Source organism: Danio rerio, chromosome 12 (genome assembly GCF_052040795.2).
Source record: "Danio rerio strain M-AB ecotype USA chromosome 12, GRCz13ab, whole genome shotgun sequence".
Lineage (NCBI taxonomy): Eukaryota > Metazoa > Chordata > Actinopteri > Cypriniformes > Danionidae > Danio > Danio rerio.
The window spans coordinates 46,000,756-46,020,087 of record NC_141032.1 but is presented as its reverse complement, the minus strand read 5'-3'; the positions used below and the strand labels follow the sequence as shown (position 1 = coordinate 46,020,087).

The window sequence follows — 19,332 nt, the reverse complement described above, 5'->3', positions numbered from 1 at the left end:
CAAAGTTCAAATTAAATGTGCTTCCACAAAATATTAGAAATAGCCAGACGTGTGCTTTACCAGGGAACTTTTACCATGGAGATTAAACAATACATATTTGTGAAGAGGTAGCTAAGACATGTTACTATGAGACATGTTTTTTTTTCTTGAACATGCTCTCTTTGTTTACCTGTGAGCGATTCAAAGCAGGAAACAGGAGATCTAACATGTCATAACTGATATTATTTTTTTTTATTTTATATTAGACTTCAATGAACAAAACTTTGCTTTGCATGGAGCAGTTCTTTGACCACACGTTGTGCATTTAAAATCTTTTAATGTATGGCAACTTAATTATTGTCACTCACATGTATACATAGAGGGGTCTCCAAAACTGATAACACTAGTATTTCCCTTTGCAAAAAAATGTTTGAAGTTATTTGTATTTATTGTGGTAATATGTCAGTAGGAGACATCAGTTTACATTTCAAAGTAATAATTTTGTTGCTAATTTTAATAAATATCTAGTAAGATAGTTGGATTTTAGATGGATCCAGTAATATACATGTAATATACAAATAATATTTACATTTCTACAATTATAACTGCTTTTGTTTGAGGTACACTGGAAATGTCTTTCTTTTCTTTTTTCTTTTTTGCATCTGTTTACATATACCTGTATTTGCTTTTGTTTTTTAAATGTTTTTTTTTTTAACTAAAAGTTACCTATGATTTTTACTCATGAACAATTTAATATAATTTGACTTGTTAATGTTTGCACAGGGATGTCATAAATTTAGCACAGCAATCATTACGTGAATCAAATTCTGTTTGTGATAATTTTAGGAGCCTGTGTTTTTATCTCAGAATCTTTTTTCCTCTCGATTTTATTATTGTCACATTTTTTTTTAGGAATTCAACTATGTTATTGAACTACCATGTGTTCTTAAACATGTCATTCCCTTTAATAAAAATGTAACAGAACATAAGCTGTATGTTATATGAGGAAAATGCTCTGTCCGTTTACCTCTTGACCCCTACCAGGACAAAAACAAAGCAACACAAAAACTTTGTGAGTTATAGCCATTCGTGCGCTGCGAAACGAAAGTTTTCGCCCCAGTAATTCCCGAATGTAGAGGAAAAAGAAAAAGTGTAAGTGTAATTTTTCTTCTTTATGAGTTACAAAGTCATACCCACATGCATCAAATGAAATAGCTTTTCACTGGCACTCAATAATGGACACCAAATCCTTCTTGCAGCTGCTGTGGGATTGATGTTGAACTCACACTGGGACAGATGTCTTTGTCTGGCTTTGGGAGAATATATCTATTGTTTGCCGTACTGTCACATTTCTGCTTTTTCTGCTTTCGATTCTCATTTTTCCCCATATTTTTACAAAGTGTTTACTTATGTTTTGATTTCATGTTTTTTTTTTCCAGTCTCTTGGTGCTTTCTGATTGGGTTGGGACTTTGAGTCTGTTCCACCTAATCTGTGTTTTTGCTCGAACCCGAACGCTTGATTAGTGCCATTCGGCTCTGCGTGGCCCTTGTGGTGTTTGTGTAATTTATGGAAAGTGAAATCCTGCCCTGAAATCCACCATTTAAAACATTGTCTTTACAATCCTCAGCACTGATGCCACGGTTTTAGCCGGCTGTGGGACGAGTGTTTGATTTAATGAGGGTAACTGGGGAAGGTCACTTATGGAAACAGGCCTCTTATGTGTGTTTGTAGACAGAGAAAGTGAATGTTCTGCGATGGCTTTGAACCCGATGCTAATTATCACTTCAGAGCAGGTGTTTGACTGTTATTGAAATATTTAAAGGGACAGTAGGTCTTGTAAATTGGGTGTGACTGGTGTAATATATGCCCTAATACTGTTTTAAAGGCATCTTGAGACTCACGCTGTAAAATAAAAGTATATTTGTGTTTATTTTAGTCTAAGATACAAAGTGTTGTATTGGATCACTTTGCATTTGTGCAATTTCTGGCATGAATGGCAACATAACTTTAAATAAAGATTGTTATTTTATATTTCTTAATTATTTTTGTTGCTTAATTGGCTGATGGATGGATGGAAAACAATGGAATGGAGAAATGGATGGATGAAAGGATAAACAGATATTGTTTGCGGTATGGATGAATATAATAATAGATGGACCGGTAGATGATAGATACGATTGGATGGATAGATGAATGGATGGATGAATGGATAGACAACTGAAAAGAATAATTGATAGATGGATGAATGGATAGATAAACGAATATATATATATATATATATATATATATATATATATATATATATATATATATATATATATATATATATATATATATATTTATATATATATATATATATATATATATATATATATATATATATACAGGTGGATGGAAGGATATATATGTATGGACAGAAAGGTTGGTGGATGGATGGAAAGACAATGGAACAGAATAATAGATGGATGAACAGATTGGAGTAGTGATTAGAGTGATTGGTGTATAGTTGGATAGAAAAAAAGATTTTACAAATGGATGAAAATAAATAGATGATAGATATAATATTAGATGGATGGATGGATAGCTGGATAGACAACTGAATGGAATAATGAGTAGATGGATGAATGGATGGATAAGTCAAAAGATTTATTGGAGTATGGATGGATAGAAGAATAGACAACATTTAGATAGATATGGATGGACAGACGGGTTGAGGGATGGATAGAATGACAATGGAATGAAATAATGGATGGTTGAAAGTATAAAAAGATGAGGTGATTGGAGTATGGATGGATAGAATAATAGATGGACAGTTGGATGGAAAAGTAGATGATAGATATGGATGGATGGATGAATGGATAGACAACTGAATAGAATATTGAATAGATGGATGAATGGATGGCTAAACCAACAGACTGATTGGAGCATGGATGGATAAAAGAATAGAGTGACGTGTAGATGGAAGAATAGACAACATATGCATGGACAGATGGGTTGAGGGATGGATGGAATGACAATGGAATAAAATAATGGATGGATGAAAGTATAAACAGATAAAGTGATTGGAGTATGGATGGATAGAATAATAGAAGGACAGGTGGATGGAAAATAGATGATAGTTATGGATAGATGGATGGATAAACAACTGACTGACTTTATGGTGGGTTAAACCAAAAGATTAATTGGAGTATGGATGGATAGAAGAATAGATTTACAGGTGGATAAAAGAATAGACAACAGTTAGATAGATAGATAGATAGATAGATAGATAGATAGATAGATAGATAGATAGATAGATAGATAGATAGATAGATAGATAGATAGATAGATAGATAGATAGATAGATAGATAGATAGATAGATAGATAGATAAGGATGGGTGGATGGATGGACTTTAAATTGATTAAATGACAAATGGAGTAGATGGACAGATAGAGGTATGAATGGACAGACAGATTGACGGATGGAAGAGTAAATAGATAGGTGGATGGATATATGGATAGATAGAAATATAAATGGACAGGTAGATGGGAAAAAATAGCTGATAGATGGATATGGATAGATGTAATGATGGATGGAAAAAAATATAGACAATGGATTGTAATAATGGATAGATGAAAGGAGAAATAAAAAGATAGGTGGATTAAAGTATGAATGGATGGGTAGAAGAAAAGATGGACAGGTGAATGGAAAATATAGCTTATAGATGGATATTGATGGATGGATGGGATGGGTGGGTGGATAGACAGATGAAATGAAAAGGTACACAATGGATTGGAATAACGGCGAGATGAATGAAGGAATAAAAATAAATGAATTGGAGTATTGATGGATGGATTGAAAATTAGATGGGCAGGTGGACAGAAGAATAGGTGGATGGACAGATAAATAGATAGATTGATGGATGGATGGATAGATAGAAGGATGCTTTGAAGTATATGATTGTGAATGAATGGTTTGTCAGTCATAGCTCTGAACTCAAGCATATGCTGTTCAGGTCAAACCATATAAATTGAGTATCATGACCGGGTCAATCAGAGATGAGTTTTGAGAACCGGATTTGTTTAAATTCATCCCCCTGTTCTATCACCTCGCTGACCTATTGAGAGCTGGAATCTGACCGCTCCCGCGCAGGGAAAGCAGATCGTTAAGATCCCGCTTGTTAAATTTCACAGATTCGAATGGGAGCAAGAAGCGCTGCTGATGATGAGAGCATCCCATTCTCATAGAGGGGGAGCCTTTTAATCTCAGCAGAACTAAACGAAGAGCAAAACGCTTCTCTGTTTATTTGCTTTCAAATTGGGGCTTTGAGGGAATCACAGAAAACAAAAAGAAAGAGAGAGGGAGAGAGGGAGAGTGTGTGAGAGAGAGAAAGGGTGGAAAAAATGACCTGCTGGCGTGTGAGTTTGTTGCTGGAAGGTAAGTCCTGCTTATATTGAAGCAAAGTTCTGAAAATAAGCAAAGAACAGATTTATTGATTTTTGGTAGAGTCTGGGTGTTGAAGAGGGAAAGAATAAAGAACTGCTCTTTGCCCGATATGTCCAAATGACGTCCCATGGGAGACGCTTAATGGTGGGGGAGGGGAGGGGGGGCAGGTGCCTTGCCTGTCTCTTGGATAGAACTGCCCTGAGGCTAGGGCTAATGGTATTGGCTGAGCCTGCTATAAGAAGCTCACTTCTAATGGCCAACTTTGTGTGTGCCAGAAGACAGACAGATATCGATTGGTCCAAATGCCCTTGAGTTGGCAACATCTAAAATGAAAATCCACCACGCAAGCAGAAAGTTTCTGCAAGTTATGTTTCAGGAATGCAATGTGAATAGAGGGGTTTGCAGGAAGGGGTGGACGGGGTAACCAAAAAAAAAAAATGATATAGCCAATATAATGCATGCTACAACCCTGCGTTTTCATTCTGCCCCCTTTTTGGTAAATGTCAGTCTTTTTGTTTGGGGAAAAAGGGAACATTATCATGTGAGAGGAAGGGGGTTTTCCATTTTAATCTGGGATGGATTTTTCTTTCTCATCAGTTCTCATTTTATACAAATTAAATAGTTTTATTTATTTAATTAAGCATTTTAGATAAGGGTTGGCAGGAAAAAATATTATACAAATTAAACAGTTATGATCAAAATAACACAATGAAAGGCAAGGTCATGATGCTTACATCAGTGTCTATTGTTCTGTCTTATTCTGTCATCTGTTGTTCTGTCTATTATTAAATGTATCATTCCCTTTGTTGTTTTATCAATTGTTCTGTGTTATATTTTAATGTAAGTTATACTGTCTGTTGTTCTATTGAACTGTCTGTCATTGTGTCTGTTGCTCAGTTGTTTTGTTTGTTATCTTATCTATCATTTTCTTTAATGTTCTTTATGTCATTCTGTCTGCTCTAGTGTTATCTGTCTGTCATTTTTGTTTGTTGTTCTGTCTGTTGTTTTGTCATTCTGTCTGTCATTCCATCTGTTGTTCTGTCTGCTGTTTTATTGTTTTATCTGTTTTTTTATCTATCATTAGCGCCTTTAACACATACAGACCTTTCCGGAAAATTACTGGCAATTTTCCGGAAAGGTCTCTATGTGTAAATAGGCCCTTTTTGAAAATACTGGTAAATTTTTTTTCTGGCAATTTTCCAGAAAGAGAAGTTGTAACATTACTGGTTATTTGCTGGAATGCTGTGCTGTGTGAATGGAGAATGAAGATTGCCGGAAAGAGCGCGTGCACGTCTAGAACGTGCTGACGTGAGACGTCTACTTTAGCCAATCAGTACAGTCAGACGCATTCATGTCCATGCGGTTTATAAAATAAAAGCCTTTGAATATTTTTCCTGACACATTTACTGCTAGATGTTCGTCAGATAACGTTTATATGTTCCGTCTTAATGCCAACTTTTTAAATAATTATCGGTAAGATGCTTATTTTAAGCCGTAGTTCGTTTACCGTCAAGCTCTGCTTCCGTCCTGTGTGCCCGTGAAGGAGTGAGTACCATCACACACACATATTATGTACATCTCAACATGCGAAAGTGTTTCTCTATATGTTTTCATCGAAGTTGTTCACAATACTTATCCATCCACAGAGTTTGTAATGTAGTCAAATGTTTACAAATACAAGCGCAGCTGTTTAGAGGTCATTTCTGGTTAATGACGTCAAAATTTACCGGTACTTTGGAATGAATGTGTGAACGTTCTTTTCTGGAAAGTTCCTCAACATCCTCGCCTGTGTGAACATCCCTTTTTTGAATTTACCGGTAAAGTTGTTCCGCAAATTATCTGGATATTTACTGGTATCACTGTGTGAAAGGGGCTATTTATTGGTTTTTAAATACTAAACTGGAGAACATGTACTGATGTTTATACTTACCTTTTAATTAGGGTATGTTGGTCTGTGTTAAGGGGGTGGGGCTTCACCTTTAAAAGGCAGCCCCAAACAACAATTCGGGGTCAGTTCACCTGGCGAGCGAGCGAGCTACTGTGGTGCCGTAAGCGATCTGTGACTTGTATATTTTTATTGTGATTGTACATATATCGTTTTGTTTGTTGTTTATTTGTTCTTTTATTTTTGTTTGTTTTGCTACTTTGCTGGGTTTTGGGTTTCACTTTCGTACACTGTAAATAAAACATCACTTTACACGTTATATCAGCGAGTTGTGCCATCATTTTGAGGTTTTCTCATTTTTTTTTTATATCCTTTGAGAACCCACTACGAGCCTTCCTGGCTCGTAAACTTCACATCCTTGTAGTTTTATAAATTGTACTGTCTGTTATTTCATGTTTGTTGTTCTGTCTGTCGTTCTATTGTTCTGTCTGTTATTTTACTTATCATTCTCTGTTGTTTTATCAATTGTTCTGTCTGTTATATCATAATCTATGGTATTCCATCTGTTGTTCTATTGTACTGTCTGTTGTTCTGTCGGTTGTTCTATTGTAGTCTATTATTCTATCTATCATTCTCTTTGTTGTTCTAAATATCATTCTATCTGCTCTATTGTTGTTTGTCTCTCGTTCTGTCTGTAGTTCTGTCTGTCTGTAATTCTGTGTGTGATTGTATTGTTCTTTGTGGTATTCCATCTGGTAATCTCACTTTTGGTTTATCTATCATTCCGTCTGTTCTGTTGTTGTGTCTGACTGTCTTTATGTCTGTTCTACATTTTTTCTTTCTTTCTGTAGTTCTGACAGGTGGGCAAATCTAAGCTTGTTTTTAATAAAACAAATATAAATATGCATATAATAAATAATACTGCTAATAATGATAACTTTATACAAAAGCAAATTGAATGAACTGAAAAAGCCTCCCGAGATGAAGAAAGCATGAAGGCAGTGTTTTTTTTAAAATTCATGTAGGCTAAAAAATAATGTTCTGTAATATTTTAATCCTTTATATTTAAATCCTATATATATAAATATAAATATATATATATATATATATATATATATATATATATATATATATATATATATATATATATATATATATATATTTTATTATATCATATATATATATTTATTATATCATATATATATCAGGGCTCGAAATGAACCTTTTTGCTTGGTAGCACCGGTGCTCCTAACTTTCAAAAACTTCAGCATCAGCCAAAATTTAGTCGCACCCACCAATTATGAGCACTGTTACTACAAGTTTTATACAAACAGATTTATTGCATTTGAAATCAACACTAATCAAACTAACAAGCAAAAAATAAATAAAAAATACATGCAATCAATCACGTTATCCAAAGAAAATTGATTTTTATAACATAACTGAGTGACCAAAGCATACACGGAACACTCACCGGCCCTGCACACACTGCTTGACATGAATCTGTTAACGGTATAACTGTGCTGTTCTCACAAGTGCTGTTGGATATTGCACTGATGCTTTTGACATATACTGTGTCTTATTATATGCATACGTCATGTTAATAGCAATACTGGTCTTTTTAGGAGTAGCGTTATTAGTTTAGTCAGTGTAAGCCCGTTTGCGATGGTGTATGTGGTGTTACATTTTACATATAGCTGCCCCTTGCACGGCGGACAGCATCTGGCGATTATATGAAAGATTAAACAGAAGCTCTCGTGCTAGATGTGGCAAACAGTTACCTGAAAATTCCATCCCACAGACTTTTCATAGCGGCCAATGGAGGTATTGTATCCACTCTTTGAAAAGTGTAGATGGTGGATTAACATTCAGCACATGGTCACTAGTAAGATGTGTCATTATTTGTAACTAGATGGTTTCTAAAACAAAATATGTCAGTGCTATCTTCATTCTCAATTTCAGCGCTTTAGTTTTTCGCGGTAGTAGCTCTCTCTGTCATCCCAAACAAGAAGGCAGTGATTGACAGCTGATATTAACCAATCACTCACGTTAAGTGCTAGAGCAGTGGTGGGCCAATAAGAAGAGTGCGAAGGCGGGGCAAGCATTACGGACTTGGATTTTATTGCAGCAAGTCGACATGACAACTGTTTTAAACCATTCCCGAGCGCTGCGTTTCGCGTTTCAAGTGCAGACAAACAGCTTAGAGATGCATTCTGTGTGAATGTCTCCCGAATCTGCGCATGTGGTGAACATTTTGCAGTAAAAACTGGTCGCACACAACAATTTTTAGCACTCGCACAAGTGCTCCCGAATATATTTTGAGGTCGCATAAATAAAATTTCGGGCGCATATGCGACCAAAATGGTCGCAATTTCGAGCCCTTTATATATATATATATATATATATATATATATATATATATATATATATATATATATATATATACATACATACATATATATACTTAATATTTTAATTATTTTTTATATGTAAAGATATTTGCGTATTGCTCTACATCTTGTGTGTATTAGACAGTGTGTAAGCAACACCTCAAAACGACTCTTACGCCAAGCTGAAAGTAGCAAATAGCAATTGCGTCGCACCTTGCGCCACATTGCGCCGGGTGTATGATAGGGCCCTCTGTCTGTAATTTTATATCTGTGGTTCTGTCTGGTATTCTGTCTGTTGTTTAATCTATAATTTTATCTAGCATTTTGTCTTCCTTTCATTCTGTCTATTTCTCTCTTCATGTCTGTCATTCCATTGCTCTGTCTGTCCTTTTTATTATTATGATTGTTGTCATTGTTATGTCTGTAATTTTGTCTGTCACTGTCTGTTTTCCTGTTGTTTGTTTGTTAGTTGTTTTTGTCATTCTTTCAATCTTTCTGTCTGTGGTTCTGTTTCTGTTATTCTGTTTCTGTTATTCAATTGAGCCCTCTTGATTTGTTTTTATATCTTTATAGCATTTTGTCTGTTGTTCATTTAGTCAGTTATTCTGTCATTTTGCTTTTAAGTCTTTCATTGTGTCGTTTCTGTCGATTATTCTATTGAGTGTTGATTAAGTGTTCAGTCTGTCTGACTGTCTTTCCACAAATAATTGTTTGTTGTTCTGTCTGTTGTTCTTTTAACCATTCTGTCTGTTGCTCTGTCAGCTGTTTTGTTTGTCATTTTTTTTATGTATAATTCTTTCATTCGTTAAATTGATCTTTCTGTCAATCATAGTTTTATTTCTTTATCGTTTAATTCTGTCTGTGTCCATCGATCAGTCTGTCTGTTTTTCCTCTCTGTTGTTTTATTTATCTGTCTGACATTCAGTCCGTCTAATGCTCTATGAGTTTGCCTGTCTGATTTTTTCTGTGTGTGTCTTAAGAGTCTATAGGGAGAAAGAAACGTTGGTCTCAGTTGAGCCCACATCAGCATATATTTATGTGCCTGTACATGATGTGACGGTGCAATCTATCAGCGTTTGTGATCGAATTGCTATGCAACTTATTGAAAGTGACAGAAGCTTTTATTCACTCCTACTCCATTATGTATAGGCAGGTATACTTAATAACTAAGTATTAAATCCATATCATTACACATTTAAGAGGAGGAAATATCACTCAGATTGATTATATTATCCAACGTGACAAATGTGCATTTTACATCTCTCTCTCTCTCTCTCTCTCTCTCTCAAATGTATGAAGAGTGTCTGAAAGTGTGAATGTATTCAAAGCCAATGAGCTTCTATTCATCTATTTTTTTCCAGTCTTAATTTTAAAGTCAATGTAAAGCAAAGAACATCACTAAAAAAATTGGATGACTTAAGAATATCCATTCCTCCGTCATTTTATTGTTCTACCATTCTATCTATATTTTGTATTATTTTTCAATACATACAAAAAACATATATCAAATCTATCTGTCTATCATTCTGTTTGTTTATCCGTCTGTTTGTTTATCATTCTGTTTGTTTGTTTGTCTGTCTATCATTCTGTTTGTTTATCTGTATGTTTATCATTCTTTTTATCTGTCTGTTGTTCTGTTTGTTTTCCTCTCTGTCTGTTTATCTGTTTGTTGTTCTGTTTGTTTACCTCTCTGTCTGTTTATCTGTTTGTTGTTCTGTTTGTTTATCTCTGTCTGTCTATCTGTCTGTCTGTCAGTCTATTGTTCTGTTTGTTTATATTTGTTTGTCTATCATTCTGTTTGTTTATTTGGATGCCTGTCTTCTATCATTCTGTTTGGTTATCTGTTTACTGTTATTTTTGTTTATCTCTCTGTATGTTCATCGTTCTGTTTATTTATCTGTCTATCTGTTGTTCTATTTGTTTATTTCTCTGCCTTTCTATCATTCTGTTTGTTTATTTGTTTGTCTTTCTGTTTGTTTATTCAATTCAATTCACCTTTATTTCTATAGCGGTTGCGCAGCTCTACAGGTCCCGACCCATGCAAGCCAGTGGCGACAGCGGCGAGGAAAAACATCACCAATTGGCGAAAGTCAAAAATTAAAAAAAAGCTTTGAGAGAAAGCAGGCTCAGTTGGGCATGACCATTTCTCCTATGGCCAAACGTCTTGTGCAGAGCTGCAGTCTAGGCACCGGAGGCTGGAGAAGCTGAACGTCAGCGAGGCTTGTCTGTCCCTGGAGTATCACAGGAATCAGTCTCATGCTCTCCACTATGACCCCTCATAGTGGAGAGCTGCTCAGGATACGGCCTGGTCCAGGATTATGGAAACCTTGAGATAATCTCGCCACGGGTCTTGGATCACATAAGTGGCGCTGCAAAGTCTCTGGGGGCCTCGGGATGAGTATCCCCAGGTGGAAATAGAGAATAAAGAGAATAATTAGTGAAGCTTCTGTTCATAGTGTATAAAAACGAGATGCAGAAACCTGCATGGAGCACATTCATGCATTATACCATTATGTGATGCATTGTATGCATGCTTTACTAAAAAGGTAAGTCTTTAATCTAGTTTTGAACTGCGAGAGTGTGTGTGAGCCTCGGACATCATCAGTAAGGCTATTTCAGAGTTTAAGAGCCATAAATGAGAAGGCTCGACCTCTTTTACTCGACTTTGCTATTCTAGGTAATACCAGAAGCCCTGAGTTTTGAGATCCTAAAAAGCGGGTTGGATTGTAGCGAGACAGAAGGATGGTTAGATAAACAGGAGCCAGATTTTTTCATGCTTTATTGGTAAGAAGCAATATTTTAAAATCAAAACGAAACTTAACAGGCAGCCAGTGTAAGTAGGATAAAATTGGGGTGATACGATCATATTTTCTAGACCTGGTAAGAACTTTGGCAGCTGCATTTTGTACTAGCTGAAGTTTGTTGATAGAGGATGCGAGCAAACAGAGCATTACAGTAATCCAGCCTAGAAGTCATAAAGTTTATCTTTGTGTCTGTCTCTGTCTGTCCATCGTTCTGTTTGTATATTTGTCTGTCTGTCTGTCTGTCTGTCTATTGTTCTGTCTGTCTCTTTCTGTTTGTTTGTCTGTCTATCATTCTTTTTGTTTATCTCTTTGTCTGTCTATTGTTCTGCTTATTTGTCTGTCTGTCTGTTTGTCTGTCTGTTTGTCTGTTTGTCTGTCTGTATGTTTGTTTGTCTGTCTGTCTGTCTGTTTGTTTGTCTGTCTGTCTGTTTGTTTGTCTGTCTATCGTTCGTTTTGTTTATCTCTCTGTCTGTCTTTAGTTCTGCTTATTTGTCTGTCTGTCATTCTGCTTGTTTGTTTTTTTGTTTGTTTGTTTATTTATCTGTCTGTCTATTGTTATGTTCATTAATCTGTTTGTCTACTGTTCTGTTTATTTATCTGTCTGTCTGTCTGCTTATCGTTCTGTATGTTTGTCCGTCTGTCTGTTTCTCTGTCTGTCTGTCGTTTTGTTTGTTTGTCTGTCTGTCTATTATTCTGTATGTTTGTTTGTCTGTCTGTCTTTCTATCATTCCCCTTGTTTATCTCTATCTGTTTATCGTTTTGTTTGTTAATTTGTCAGTCTTTCTGTCTGTCTATCGTTCAGTTTGTTTATCTGTCTGTCTCTCTATCATTCTGTTTTTATCTCTCTATAGATATGTTTGTTCATCTCTCCCTCTGTCTATCTTTTTGTTTGTTTATCTCTCTATAGATCTGTTTGTTTATCTCTCTGTCTATCGTTCAGTTTGTTTATCTGTCTGTCTATCATTCTGTTTTTATCTTTCTATAGATCTGTTTGTTTATCTCTCCTTCTGTCTATCGTTCTGTTTGATAATCTCTCTGTAGATCTGTTTATCTCTCTCTCTGTCAACCTTTCTGTTTATCTCTCTATAGATCTGTTTGTTTATCTCTCTGTCTGTCTATTGTTCTGTTTGTTTACCTGTCTGCCAGCCTCTCATTTTGTATATCGTCTGTCCATCCTGGCAGAAAAAAGAACTTAACAGCAAGAGGAAAAAGAAGAGCAGGTTTGTTTTTAGAATCAGGTTAGGAACTCCAGGTGAACACTACCGACAGCATGAGCCGGCAAAGACAAATAAAGACGGATAGTGGAAGTGCCATGTTTTGGACCAGTGCAGGGGAAGAAAGAGAGAATTTGTGCTGGCTGGAGGACGGGCAGGAGGCAGAGCTCGAGCGCAGTGGCCTGTATTGATCAGCTGTAATGAGCTCCAGAGGAGGAGAGGCTAATGGTGCGGCAGCTGTTGTGGACAGTGCAGGAGGGAGATCCCAGATCAGCCTCTGGGGTTCAGCTCCACTCGCCCTGGTCCCAGCCCTAAGGGCACACATGCACTTGAGACTGCATCACTGCATCAAATGAACTAGACTGACGCTTCCCTCTTTCTCTCTCTCCCTCTCTCTATCTTTTTTTCCTCTTTTGTTCTGTTTTTTATTCTTGAAGATGGAGCAAAAGGCTTTTTCATGTTGCTGGTCAGGCTGTGAGCTGCCGTGCACAATAATTGCATTTCTTTTTTCTTTACCTTGGAACAAAGGAGCAAAAAATTATAATTCAGATTAACTTCTGAAGCGTTGGATTTTTAAAATCATTGCAGATAACTTGATGTATTCTTGATTTGTAATGGTTTTCGAGGGGGAATATAGTAAAGCAGGACTTGATTTTGTCCATCAGTTTTTACAGTACAAGAACAGAGAAGTCGAGAGTGTCTAATTTGCCTATATAGTCACATTACTAACCCACGCTGCCTGTGGAAAAACAAATGTGCAATCAATTTGAATATTACTTAATCATATTATAATTTTAGAAACATTATATTTAATTCATAACAAAATGGGTCACTTCTTGACCATGACATCATAATTAAGACTTGCTTCATTATTGCCTTACAGTGATATAATGATTGATGCTCTACCCCTCATTCCCTTATGATGATATCATGTTGCAGACTCCTCCCCTTTATTGCCTTACAGTGATGTCATAATTCAGAATATCCCCGCCCCGCCCCTCACGCCCCTTTCAATGCCTCAAGCTGCGGTCACACTGGATTTCCCCCCCATAGACTTCCATTCATACTCACACAAATGCATCAGACCGGAAATACAAGTTAGAGTTCGTGCATCAAGTTTTGCATTTCGCTGTGTTGCAAAGTTCAAGCTTGGTGTACTCTGACTTGCAAAATCGCATCACTTGACTGCGTGAGACCAATCAAGGATCAAAACATGACCTTTCTGGACAAAAATTTAAAATATTGACCAATCACTCGCTTTTTTAAATGTCTAATAATCTTGTTTAATCTCGCCCCTTTTCGCAGCGCTGTACGACAGAATTTCACAAGCTTAAACTCTAGTGGGACTGCGGCATCATAGTGATATAATGATTCAGGGTGTACTCACGCTATGCTATCCGAACCGTGCCCAGGCCCATTTCCCGGATCATTTGAGAAGTGTAAGTGTGCTGAATCGGGCTCAGGCACAATTCTCTTGGCCGGCCCTGGCCCTGTTGGAAGAGGTGGGCCTGAGCGCGGTTCACTTGGGCTTTGAAACCGAAAATGAAATTTCATTCTTACTGTTCAGTGAACGCAAACTGTCGTAGTTTATTAAAGACACAAACCCCTCATTGCACGACAGCTGCACCTCCAGCAAACCTCCTAATTCCTGCATCACGAGGGCTTTATGATTGTTTATGAGCGTCAAAAGTGGCTGATCTGTGCGGCGGAATATCTATCTGCGTGTCACCGCATCCCTAAAGACTAAAGTAAAGATGGAACCATGAACGTCGCCTTGTGGTTCCATCCCAAAGAGGGAAGAAATCACTTTCGCGAACGCTCACGCTCAATCTGCCCAGTTGGTGGAATGAACTCCCTAACTGCATCAGAACAGCAGAGTCACTCGCTACTTTCAAGAAACGACTAAAAACTCAACTATTTAGTCTCCACTTCACTTCCTAATCTGCAATTGCCTCTCTGAATATCACACTAACTGTACCCAAAAAAAAAAACAAAAAAAAAAAATACTAATACTACTAATACTTCCCTTCTTAGACTTTACAGACCTGAAACTTGCCTATAGCACTTATTCATTGTTGCTCTTATAGTTGTGTAAATTGCTTCCTTGTCCTCATTTGTAAGTCGCTTTGGATAAAAGCGTCTGCTAAATGACTAAATGTAAATGTAAAGTGATATAACTAGAGAAATCTCCACTGTGCTGAGCGAGAGCGCTTACTGAACAGCGCAGCATCGATGACCATCGGGGGAGACGGGAGGGGGGACAAGCGTGCTTTGGTCCGGTTCGAGGCAACTGTACATAGTGTGAGTACAGCCTCAGACTCTGTCCCTTCTTCGCTTACAGTGATATTATTGTGACGTGTAGTTACATTTTTTGAGAGGTGCGCGTCAGCTTTAGCATCCGTGATGGCAAGGGCTATGCAGCCACGCGAAGGCTTCACAGCACCATGGACGTGCTCGTGACGCAGAAGTTTAAATCAGCCTTTACAGTGATATAATGCACTGTGAAAAAAAATCTTGCTGACTCAACTTTTTTTAGTAGAATCAAATGAACTTGTTTAATCTCAACTCACATCAATCAGCCTTCCAGCCTCCACCACGGCGACTGAAGCTCTGCACAAGACTTTTGGCCAGCGGAGAAATTAAAATGGTCGTGCTGAACTGAGTCTGGTTCTCTCAAGGTTTTTTTTCTTCACTCCCATCAGGTGAATTTTTTTTTTCCTTTCCGCTGTCGCCACTGCCTCGCATGGTTCAGGATTGGTAGAGCTACGCATCGATGAATTTGCTCTTCAGTGTTTGAACTCTCAGTAATGATTAAATCACATTGAACTGAGCTAAACTGAACTGAACTGAACTTAAACACTAAAACCTGAACCACACTGTTCCAGTTACTATGACCATTTATGTGAAGCTGCTTTGACACAATCTACATTGTAAAAGCGCTATACAAATAAAGCTGAATTGAATTGAATCAAACAGACATAAAATATAAAGTTAAACTGTCTATATTTGTATTTTAATTTCCGATTGCAACGGCAAACGATTTAGTTTTTTCTTAATGAAAAACACTAGCAATGAGAGCTAACAAAATTATATGGTTGGCTTTGATTTAATTAGTACTTAAACAGCAGAATGCCTATGTTTGTCCTTGTGTTTTTGTGCGAGCCGGACGCCTGTATGATGATCTCTGTGTCCTCCAGCCGCTGTGAAGGCGATGTGTCCGACGGGACACTGGTTCAGGACCTCTGCTCCTCCTCAACAAGTGTCTGGGGAGCCATCAGAGCCTGTGAGAGCCGACCCCGCAGTTCACCATAATTAATACACAATTATGCACTACACACGTGTGAGGGAGGCGGCGACCCGTGTCCAACAACACGGATTACTTTGGGAACTGGAGACAGATGCGCTTTATGTCCTGCGGTTATATATACTGCACTGTACTCTGCAGTGTCCTGTGGAAGGACATTATTGTCCAAATTCTCTAAATGATTCTGTCCTTTGACTTGCTTTTGGTTTTGTCATCATCTTTACTTCTAGTATTTGCAATAGGGTACAACATCCCTGTTTAATTAGTGTATATATACAGTTGAAGGCAGAATTATTAACCTTCTTAAATTATTAGCTCCCCTGTTTTTTTTTTTTTCCTCAATTTCTGTTTAACGGAGAAAAAAACACAATTTTAAACATGATAGCATTAATAACTCATTTCTAATACTTAAATTATTTTATCTTTGCCTTGTTGACAGTAAATAATATTTTACTGTATGTTTTTAAGACACTTTTTTACAGCTTAAAGTAACATTTAAAGGCTTAACTAGGCTGGTTAGGGTAATTAGGCAAGTTATTGTATAACGATGGTTTACGATCGGAACAATATGTTGCTTAAAGGGGCTTATAATTTTGACCTTTAAATGGTTTTTAAAAAATAAAAACTGCTTTTATTCCAGCCAAAATAAAAAAAAAAAACTTTTTCCAGAAGAAAAAAATGTATCAGACATACTGTGAAAATTTCCTTGCTCTGTTAAACATCATTTTAGAAATATAAAAAAAAAAAAGAAGAAGAAAAAATTCAAAGGACGGGAGTAATTCTGACTTCAACTGTATGTATATACAGAAGACAGCAGCTGAAATATATTTGAGATCAACAATGTCATTTTTATAGCAAAAAATCTTGTTAGATGTTGTAACAAAACCATACAAACAAATCAAACTCCAAAACAAAATCACAAAAATTTGAAATATTGGTTTTTGATATATATTTTTTTCATCTGTAGGTAATTGTAAAACTACTGTTTAAAAGTAAAAATAAATAAATGATATATGAATTAATAAATAATATAGATTAATAAATACATATAATAAATTATATATTTAAAGGGTTTTGTTTAACAATTCTACAATTACCTACAGTTAAAAAAAATATCAAAAGCAACAATAAAAACATTTGTAATGTTACAATTATGTAAAATTTTTAGATAAATCTTATGTAAAAATCAAATTGATTTCTGAAGGATGAAGGTGGGTTTCCTCCGGGAGCTCCGGTTTCTCCCACAGTCCAAAAACATGTGTTATAGGTGAATTGAATAAACTAAATTGGCCGTAGTGTATGTGTGTGAATGACTGTGTATGGAAGTTTCCCAGTACTGGGTTTCAGCTAGAAAGGCACAGCTGTGTAAAACATATGCTGGATAAGTTGGCGGTTCATTTTGCTGTGGCGACCCCTGATGGTTAAATGGACTAAACCGAAGGAAAATGAATGAATGAATATATGAATAAATATATAATATAAATAAATACAGGTGATATATTATATATATTATAGTTTTTTAACAATTCTACAATTACCTGCAGTAAAAAACGACCACAAGCAACTGTAAAAACATTTATGTTAAAAAAATTTGTAAAATCTGCAAAACAGCTTATTGATTTCTTGAGAATGACATTGAAAATCAGCATTGCAACACAAGTATAAATTAGTATAAACATTCGAATAACACAAAAGTACTGGGATAACAGTTTATAGTTTAGATTTAAGCACTAATGTTTATGGTAAAGATTCAAATTACCAGCATATGCTTTTAACTTGTCGCTCAGAAATGAAAGTTGTAGGCAGCAATTACATTAGAAAACCAACCAGCCAGCATTCAAAAATATGCCACTGAATAATCCTTCAAAAATTATGCATCTAGAAATGAAACGTTTTTATGAGTGAATCATTTATTGAAAATGAGACTAAAAATAAATCTGGGTTGTGCAAATGATAATGTAAGATTTCTAAATTTAGCGTTATCAGCAACAGTAGTATTAACCAGGGCTTGACATTAACTTTTTTGATCCCCAGCCACTGTGGCTAGTAGATTTCCAACATTATTAGCCACTCGCCATTTTCACTAGCCACAATTTTCTTGTTGGGAAAATATATTTTAAATGCATAAATATGAATTTGACTAACTAAAATAACTTGATTTAGATTTTGTGTAATGACCACAAGCTTCCCTATTCATTTAACATTTTGTGTGGCGTGTATTAGTAAATGGGCCATGATTTTATAGTGTTGTATTACAATTAGTTTTTATTTCACATCACTTTTCAGAGCTCAAATTTATCTCTGACCATACCAAACATAAAAAAATATTATTTCGTATCCCCAAATTTTAAATGTGTCAAAAAAGCAAAAACAAAAGCGGGCTTTAAAAACAAAAAAGATTTATTAAAAAACAATTGATATTTAAAAAATAACTGCTGTAGTGTATCTAAAACTATGCACAGTAATCGGTCCTGGCTAAGGTCCCAAATCACCAGTTAACAACTCATAAATGGGGAGTTAATCTCATTTTAAAGCAATGTTAATTGTAAATGATAAACCATATCACCAAAAATACCTGTAAGCTAAATAAAGCAGGTGAAAAACGTTCCGTGTGTGATAATGAGAGGATGATCACACACAAGGTTACAGCTAGGCCAATTAAAGCGAAAGTATTTGGTGCTGCTTACCAAAAGACAAATCTGGAGCTCTTGAAAGCAGCAAAACTATGGGTACAGGAGCATAACTTTTTGTCTTGTGTATTTGAAAGAGAACCGATCACACCAGTTGCGTTTCTATATACAGTTGTTTCACGCAAGGAAACGGGAGCGCGCACGCGTTTTAAACAGTCGCGCGCATCACATCAGCTGTGCGCACGAGCGATCATCCTCTCACTCGGTATTCAACTGCTTTCTTTTGCTCCAGCAAACATAATTATTTTTGTCAGTCTTGCAGCTTCTTGATTCTAAGTTTACATTTGCATGCATATTGGGCCATCTTTATTGTCGTACCCGATTTTAAGAAAACTACAATCTAAAAATTATTTTCAACCAGCCAAAGTAGCTAGTGTCGGTGACGGACTAACCTGCCACAGGGGAAATCTACCCACATTTGGCGGGTTGGAGGGTGTTAATGTTATTCCCTGGTAGTAACAGTGAATTGTTCACAGTACTAAATGTTTTAGAGTTTATTTTTATTCAGCTGATTACTTTTTAATTAGATTTTTAACAAAATAACAGCTTCTAAGTTCTGTTTGTTTAAACCAAAAGTTTCTTTTTTCTTTCTTTTGTAATAAATGGAAAGCAAATGACATGTGTCTCCCCCCTTCTTG

The 19,332-nt window shown here is 36.1% G+C and overlaps 1 protein-coding gene across 33 annotated transcripts in view; it reads left to right on the top strand.

The window, feature by feature from the left end:
* LOC147834576 (uncharacterized) overlaps positions 1-19,332 on the top strand; it is a 108,785-nt gene that overhangs the window by 50,139 nt on the left and 39,314 nt on the right. For 10 of the 33 annotated variants that reach the window (XR_015504617.1, XR_015504625.1, XR_015504618.1 and 7 more), the window contains one exon: positions 15,898-15,983. The exons of the other annotated variants lie outside the window; for them this stretch is intronic. Coding sequence is in view for 5 of the 10 variants with exons in the window: in XM_087276992.1 (XP_087133118.1) it covers positions 15,912-15,983 (72 nt within the window). In the remaining 5 variants the exon portion in view is untranslated. The remainder of the gene's footprint in view (positions 1-15,897; positions 15,984-19,332) is intronic. 33 annotated transcript variants of the gene reach the window in all.